The 7694-nt window shown below is 49.3% G+C and overlaps 1 protein-coding gene across 3 annotated transcripts; it reads left to right on the top strand.

Annotated features, from left to right (window-relative positions):
- Positions 1 to 821: 821 nt before the first annotated feature.
- On the top strand, positions 822 to 6446 carry VAMP1 (vesicle associated membrane protein 1). 3 transcript variants are annotated; one of them, XM_030469228.1, is made up of 5 exons: positions 822 to 889; positions 1588 to 1717; positions 2527 to 2685; positions 2924 to 2975; positions 5999 to 6446. In XM_030469228.1, coding segments are annotated over exons 1-5 (351 nt in total). In that variant the 5' UTR covers positions 822 to 887; the 3' UTR covers positions 6007 to 6446. The 3 variants fall into 3 exon arrangements, with proteins under 3 accessions (XP_030325088.1, XP_030325087.1, XP_030325086.1); XM_030469227.1 differs by lacking the exon at positions 5999 to 6446 and adding an exon at positions 3520 to 5611; XM_030469226.1 differs by lacking the exon at positions 5999 to 6446 and having other exon boundaries at positions 2924 to 5611.
- The last annotated feature ends 1248 nt before the right edge of the window (positions 6447 to 7694 follow it).

Here is a 7694-nt window from a genome sequence, read left to right on the forward strand (position 1 = left end):
ACCTCATGAAAGGAACCCGAAGCTTAGCACACGTGTGAAACAACTGCTCCGCACCTTACTTACCACACTAGCTGCAGCACACAGGGACGTGATGTCGTGTCCCAGCGCACTCCCGCCTCCTTTCATTGTCCCGCACTGTGGAGCCCTCCCTTCTGTTCCAGTAGCCACCCCACAGCCTTGAAGAAAGGAAAAGCCCAAACGCGTCGCAGTTCTCGGGGACGCTGGGGCCTGGCGGGCAGCCGAAGCTCCTCCAATGTTCTCTTTGCACCGAGAGAAATGGTGGATGCGGGCCAGCAACGCCATCTCATTATTGCAGGGACAGCGGCTTCAGAAGAGCGACGGAAACCCCTTGGGAGGCGGGAACGATGGAGTTGCCCCGCACCCCCCGCCCGTAGCGGCACCGGCGGGGCTGCCAGGGGAACACTGGACGGGGCAGGTGACCGCGCTCAGACCCTGCCTGCCCCAAACGGGAAGCGGCGAAGCCCCAGCGAGTGGCAGATCCCTACGGGAACGAAACCGAGACCAGGAGAGCACCGTTCCGTGACCCGCCCCCCCCATCCCGCTGACCGCAGGGGCCCCGCATGCTGTGCGGGGGGGCGGGGTCTGCTCCTATTGGGTGATACACGTTAGGGGGCGGGGCTTTTCTCTTCGGATGTCCGGGGAGAGGAAGGGTGCTGATTGGCTTGGGAGGAACGGAAAGGCGGTACTGATTGGCTCTTCCCGCAGAGTCCCGCCTACGCCCCCTTCTGATTTGCTGCTCGCTCTAGGGGGCGGGGCACCTGTACCTAGAAAAGTGGGACCCCAGAACCAGGGCTGGGGCGCAGCTGAGGGGTACGGGTGGTGGCTTTGGGTCGCGGCGTGCCCAGGGGTTCTGGTTCGGTTCGGCGATGTGAGTGTCTGATCGGCTGCGGGCGGGGTGCGACGCGTACGGCGGCGGGTAGAGCGGGAGGGAGCGGGATAAGCGCCCAGCCTGCGCCCTGGTCAGCGGTGGGGCTGAGTGGCGCATTGCAGCACCCGCGGGCAGCGCTGCCCGCACCGCCTTCCTCCCCTCCCACCCCCCGGTCCCTCTCTCCCCAGCCTGGCGTCCCGTAGAGAAGGGGAGTGTGCACGGGTGGGCTGGGCCCCATCGGTGGGGTGCCGGGCCATCGCCCCCCCCCCCCCCCCTCCTAAACTGGCTGCGCGTGGCCAGGCAGGGGCTGCCCCCATCCCCCTCCGCTGCTTCAGGGGCACCCACGCCCCTTTGACCTCCCGGCGCTTGCGGCACGCTGCGGGCCGCCTCCCGGTCACCTCCCCACGGCCAGACGGCTCTCACCCCTGTCCATGGCCCCCGGGAGGCCGCAACTCCCCCTGTCCACGGCCGCACCCCTGAGCTGTCCCCTTCTCGCTCCCCTCCCAGACCTGCTCCTTCTCCCAGCTCGCCTGTTGGGGGGAACCCGGAACGCCGGGGGCACGGCTGTTGGCACTGCCTCTGCCGGGCAGCACCGCTGGGGTTCTGTTGGTTTCGGGGGCGGGTGATGGTGTGCAGTGCAGTCTCTCTGGAGCTCCCGACTGTGTTTTTTCTTTGCTCCGTTATCTGTGTTTCCCCAGGTCTGACCCAGCTCAGCAACCTGCTCCTGGGGCCCCCGAAGGGGCAGCCCCTGGCGGGGGGCCCCCTGGGCCACCCCCCAATCTGAGCAGTAACCGCCGGCTGCAGCAGACACAAGCCCAAGTGGAGGAGGTCAGTAGCTCTGCCAGACCCCACTGGTTTCCCGTGGGCTGCCAGGGCTCATCTCCTGCTGCTCTGCAGCAGCAATATTCCAGGCAAATGTATGTTGCTGAGGGAATGGATTCTTTCATCGTGCTAATGCTAGAAAATCCATGATACTTTATATTAAAAACATGATGTCTGATCTATGAGAGGATGGAGGAGAGGTTGCTTGATGTTTAGAAGCTGCTTAATTCCAGATCTGACTTCTAAGGAGCATGACTGTTAGACTTTTGGTACCTTGCATCCTACGGCTGTTAGGGAATTAAAGCTATACAGCATCCAGAAGCAGCTCTTAATCCCTCCCAGCTGCTTCTAGGAAAGAGACTGTGTACAGGCGCAATTGGATGTGCGGGGAGCCTTGTCTGACTTTCGGGGGTCAGTATCTGTAGCGTGGATGCTGACATGCAGTAGCGCCTTTGTGCCTCACTGTGGCAGCAACACGTAGTTTACGGTTGCATTTACCACCGGGGTGGGCGGATTATTTTTCTCATGAGGGAGGTTGCTTGGGCTTGCTGGATTTGAGAACTCTTAAAAACAGGTGAAAATGTGAAGCTGAGGACCTGGTTTAAATGTATGTGAATCGGACTTTAACAAGGGGTCTATGAGGTTTTTCTCGCTTCAAAGGAGGCAATAACTTTAAAGCTGTTTCTTTATCCTTGACTTTTTTTGCCTTCCTTGGGGTTTTCAGTTGTTAGTATCTCAGTGTTATTGGCCAAGTTACTCCTTACTTTTTTAACCCTTTACCAATACAACTGCTGCTACTATTCTTCCTTCTGCAGGTGGTTGATATAATGCGTGTAAATGTAGACAAGGTGCTGGAACGAGACCAGAAACTGTCAGAGCTGGATGACCGGGCAGATGCACTTCAGGCTGGTGCCTCGCAATTTGAAAGTAGTGCGGCAAAACTCAAAAGAAAGTACTGGTGGAAGAACTGCAAGGTGAGTTTCCTACTACAGTCACCTCTTTAAATAGAAAGAAATTGGATTAGTCATCTTCTGTAGGGCTTTGAGAGGATAGCTGGGGCTTTATAACTTTTGGATGCATAGGATTCTTTCAGTGTGGAAAGACTTGTAGGCCTTGGCTGTCCTACCTTTATGGTCTGTCTTATATTCTCTCTCAGGGAAGATGTGAACTTGTCTGTTCTGAGTATTACTCTTTGACAATCTCTCTCTCCAGATGATGATCATGATGGGAGTGATTTGTGCCATTGTGGTGGTGGTGATTGTAAGTAAGTACCCAAAAACCCAGGATCAAAGGTGAACCAACTCTAAAGTGCTTTAAGCTCTCTTCATTTTTGTTTTAAGATCTGGAGGGTCTTGATTGCATAAGTGTTAACTTCAGCCCTTGGGGGAGGGAGGTGGCCGTGCTAGAACTCACACTTATAGTAGAAATAGTATGCTTTACTAAGTAAGGGAAGGAATTGGGGGTGGTCATCATTATACAAATGGGAAATTCTGTCTGCCAGGTCAGGTAAAACTGTAAGTATGAGGGGCATATACCCTGGAATTGGGTGGGTTGGCAAGTCCCTTCCCTGATGGGGGAATATGGAGGTCTCTCAGGGATCTTTGGTGTAACTTGCCCTTTTGTTCTTTCCCTCTTTTTCCTGTTGCTTTGTCTCCAGTCTACTTTTTTACTTGAATGTAGCTCCTTGGGTCTGCAGCCTACTGCCCCCTGTCACCTTGCCTGTCTCTTCTTGCCCGTGAATCTTCCCTTCCCTTCCACCCAGCTTCTTCATTGATTTCTTTATTGGTTTTAATTTGTCTTCTGTATAGGACTCTGAAGTGCTCTACTGAACATGGTTAGACTCTTCAACAGCTGCTGCAGCACTAGAGAGGGTCATCTGAGTTTAGAGGAAAGGGAAGTAGAGGAGGAGTGGGTAGCTATTGCTCCTGCTCTTGTGCAGGGAGTTTTTGTGGTTTATTTTTGGGTGTGATCTTGTCAAATAGTGCCTGTGTGGACTTTAGTAAAATAAGAATGCCTTAATGCTGTGCCTTTGGGAATGAAGGACTTCAGCATGTGAGATTCTTTAGTGTTCTGCCTAAAAAGAGTGGCAGCATGACTTAAGCTTTTCATTGAGCTTCTGAAATAAAGGCTAGTTTGTGTTAGTCAGTGACTGTGAGCCATCTGACTGAACTAGACAGTCATCTGGATTTCTCAAGTAATGGAGAGATGAGCACTTGAAGAAACAATTGATACTGCTGTCTGAACATGGCTGCTTCAGTTATTGTAAAGGAGAGCCTACATGATTACCTCAGTCAAGTGCAACAGACTAAACAGCAAAAGGAGGTTTGTTACTATCAAAAAGGCATGTGTGGGAGTAAATCTCCCTCCAGAAGGAACAAAATGACAATAAGGAGCCTAGTGGAGGGGTGTCAATCTTTTCATCTATGCAGACACAAGCCAGGGCCCTGTGGCTTTCTACTGTGTTGTAGCTTTCTGGAAGACTTTGGGGTAGCAGGAGAATGGGAATGGGTGTGTTGCTTTTGTTTTACTGGGTTGAATGTTAGAGGTAGTCTACTCTGTAGCAGATGGAGGTGAAGGAGGCTGAATGTATTTGAGATGAGACTGAACGAGCCACACAGCTTCATGATTACCTGTTCTGTTTCTCCTACCACAAAGCCCTAACTTTTAGCAGGGATTAGAAAATACTTTGGTCAGCTAGGGATTCAAAGGGAAATGCTGCTATGGGTGTGAGTCTTGTAAAATGACATCAGATATCCCAGTTTGACAGATTAGATCTCTAGAGATCTTCCCTATCAAACTGAAATCCTTCTGCTTGCTATGAATTCTCTTGAATTTATATCCAATGTGGTCTCTCCTGGAAGTAAATTTGCAGCATGGAATGCTATGGCTTTCTGTAAGCAATCTCCCAGTTCTCCTTCAAAAATACATAAGAGCTGGAAATTAATTGCTTGAATGCATTGTTAAACCTGCAGTTAAATGAGCTGCCCTGTACCTCAGTTTCTGCAGAGTCTTCTGAGAAATGTCTATCTTGTCTTTCACAAGCTGATCTACGGCCTTTAATTTAGGCTGGAAAAAGGGCACTTTAATTTAGGAAGCTTGGCCTTGGTTCTAGAATGCACTGGGATCTGTCTAGACTTAAGAGGATGCATGGAGGCAGGGGGCAATATCACTGGAGTTCCCAGATGGGAGTGAAGTTCAAAAGCTGGGAGGAAACAGATGTTTTGTTTCATTGTGTGCCAGGGAAGTCCCTTTCATCCTCACAGGGCATCTGGGAAGGGGCTAGGTTTTGCATGCTCACTTCCATACTGCAGCATTTCATTTGCACCAAGTTCATCTCCCTGCAATTCCATCCCTCTCCACCTTGGGTGAGGGCAGAGATGAAGATCTGGAGTGAAGCAGCCCTCGTCCCCTGAGCACTTCCCTAATTCCCTGTGGAACTGAGATGTGAAGGATGGTCAGAAGTGCATCTACTGAAGAGGAGCCAGGGCCTGCTTGTACTACTTACTGCTATCCTTTTAGGGGGTGGGCATCCAAGCTCGAGGCCCCCAGACCAGCAATTCTCTTATTCTTCTAAACATGCCTTTGGTGCCCCATTCCTCCTCTTTCTCTAGGGGCTGAGGTTCCCCCTAGGCTGTCTCTTCCATTTCTTTTTCTCAGATGTTGTATGTTGCCTCTTCTGCTCCCCTTCCCCTCCCCTGTGTCTCTGCATGGGCAAAAAAAAAAAAGTCACCAAGGTCCTCTGAGTAAAAGCAAGGGACTCTGCTGTCCTCAGCATTACAGCCACTCACGCACGTGTGGTTTATTTCCTTACTCTATAAACACGACTGTAATCTCTGGCATGTTATAGTAATCAGCTCATGTACTTTAAATGGTCTCTAAGAAACACAATTCACCACCTTACTGAGTCTGTCTGGTCTGTTAGTGGGTGGGGAGGGTCTGGGATACCAAACTCATTTTTGAAACATCTTTCTTTGGCCACTTCCATACTCCGCACACAACTGAAGTTTGGGCCCTCAAAGTGGTGTAGTCTTCCTTCCATTGCAATGGTAGGAGTTCCAGTTGTACTGGAAACATGAGCTGGAGTGACTCTATGGTAAGTCTGTAACAAGATGTATGGACCATCAGCTCTGGGGAAGAGGCTGACGGATCCAGCTCTACTTCTCTCCACCAAATGTATAGTCATGGTGTAATGCATGGGGAGGTAGTCCCCTGATTTGGGAGGATGTGTTGCTGGTACCTTCTTGTTCCTAGAAGTGCTGCTTTTGCATTTCAACAACCTATCCTCAGATCCTTAAATGCAGAAAACACTTCCCCATGGGTGTTGGGATGTGTTCATGATCCAAATGAAGATGTCCAAGAGTAGGATGCTGTTCATGGCACAGCTGCAATAAAGGTAAGTGTCCCCTTGTTTTGCCTCACTGTACACCTTAAAACTCATTAAAAATAAATGACAGATCTTTGTCCAGTGCAGACTTATTTTAAAATGAGGTACTTTTGCCCTTATCTGCCCCTGCTGTTAGAAAGTTTAGGTTGTTAAACAGCATGTGCTGTGGTTTGTGGATCCTTACTGCCTTTGTCCCACCTTGCACATCACCAAAATCACACCAGAACAATGTATGGTCTGCAAGAGTGCAGTTAGGCTAATTCTCCCAAAGATTAAAGCCTTCCCAGGAAAGGGGGGTGTTGGGGTGGGCTAGTGGATTAAAGTAGCATGAACAGTGTAAACTTAAGCACACATAAGGCCTGCACAGCCTGAATGAGATACAATTCCTGACAAGCTGTGTATTGTCTTCCTGATAGTTCTTAGCCTTTTTTATATAGAGGGAGTAGGAAAAACTTATTCTTAAAGCCATTGTATTTCCAGACTGTTGACTACTCAGTCTCCAAATCCTCCGCTGAGCCTAAGGGATGAGAGTGCTTGCTTTCCAATGTTGGCCAGGTGCTCTGTGCCACAGAGCTGGGGCTGAACATGCTGCTGAAAGTTGCCCCAGGTTTGTGTCCAAATAATGAGTCGTGTTCAAGTTTTCAAAAAAGAATTGCATGTCTAACAATAAACCCTTTTTGTAGGTGTTTAAAGTACCATAGTTCCCATTATGGGAGTTCACCTTGTGAGGTGCCATCCTTTAAACTATCAGCACCTCTACCACTTCTGGAGTCTGTTATCCTGGGCCAAGCATAGTTTTAAATTTGCACTAAAAGCAAGATCAAGGCTCTGGTAAACAGTAGGTTCATTAAAAGTATTAGAAATTCAGGCTCTGCCTTCAACCATGCAACTTGCATATCAACTGCTTCTTCCTGATGCCTTCAGATTTGGTGGGGCTTCTACTGCTCTTAAATGGCTGTCTCAAACCTTCATGTTTCAAAATATCTATTCTAGGCCTTGGTGTCCTCTTTTCTTGTGGTTTCTATGTTTAGATTGAAGATGGCTGCATGCTCTCGTCAGCTAAGAAGGATGTTGGTTTCTTGTCTTGGTTGGAGAGTAATGAAATGGTAGTGAGGAAGACAGAAAACATTTCTTATCAGAGTACGAGTGCCGCATCAACACTTGTCTAACAGACTGAGCTTCCCTGTGAAGTGACAGGTACCTGCTCCAAAGTGGCCACTGGGCTTTGGGAGCCTTTCCTTGTAGAGATGAAGTAAGAGGGAAGTACAGAGCTTTTAAATTAATTTTGACTTCCAAGCAAGTAATTACTGAGAGATGTAACATAAGAATATCTGGATAAAAATTTGAAAGCTCCACATAACCAGGCCTGGAAAAAAATCCAAAGGAGTTACAACTGAAAACTTTTGCTGGTCCTAACCCTCACACGGAACCCTACCCACAGCACCACCAACAATAAGTCTATGGGTTTTCTTTAGTACCAAAAACCTGGACCATACCACCCCTCAGCGGTTACTCTCTTGCCGTTGCTCAATATTTCTCCAAAACTCCATACAAAATGGCCTAGCAAAAAAAAATGCAAAGGGTGACTGATGTAACCAC

This window comes from Calypte anna, chromosome 1, assembly GCF_003957555.1.
Source record: "Calypte anna isolate BGI_N300 chromosome 1, bCalAnn1_v1.p, whole genome shotgun sequence".
Taxonomy (NCBI): Eukaryota; Metazoa; Chordata; class Aves; order Apodiformes; family Trochilidae; genus Calypte; species Calypte anna.

Excerpts from the sequence above, each read along its gene's own strand:
- VAMP1 (XM_030469226.1), top strand. Across the intron at positions 1,718-2,526 it reads CACAAGCCCAAGTGGAGGAG|GTGGTTGATATAATGCGTGT; the intron begins GTCAGTAGCTCT and ends TTCCTTCTGCAG. Across the intron at positions 2,686-2,923 it reads ACTGGTGGAAGAACTGCAAG|ATGATGATCATGATGGGAGT; the intron begins GTGAGTTTCCTA and ends CTCTCTCTCCAG.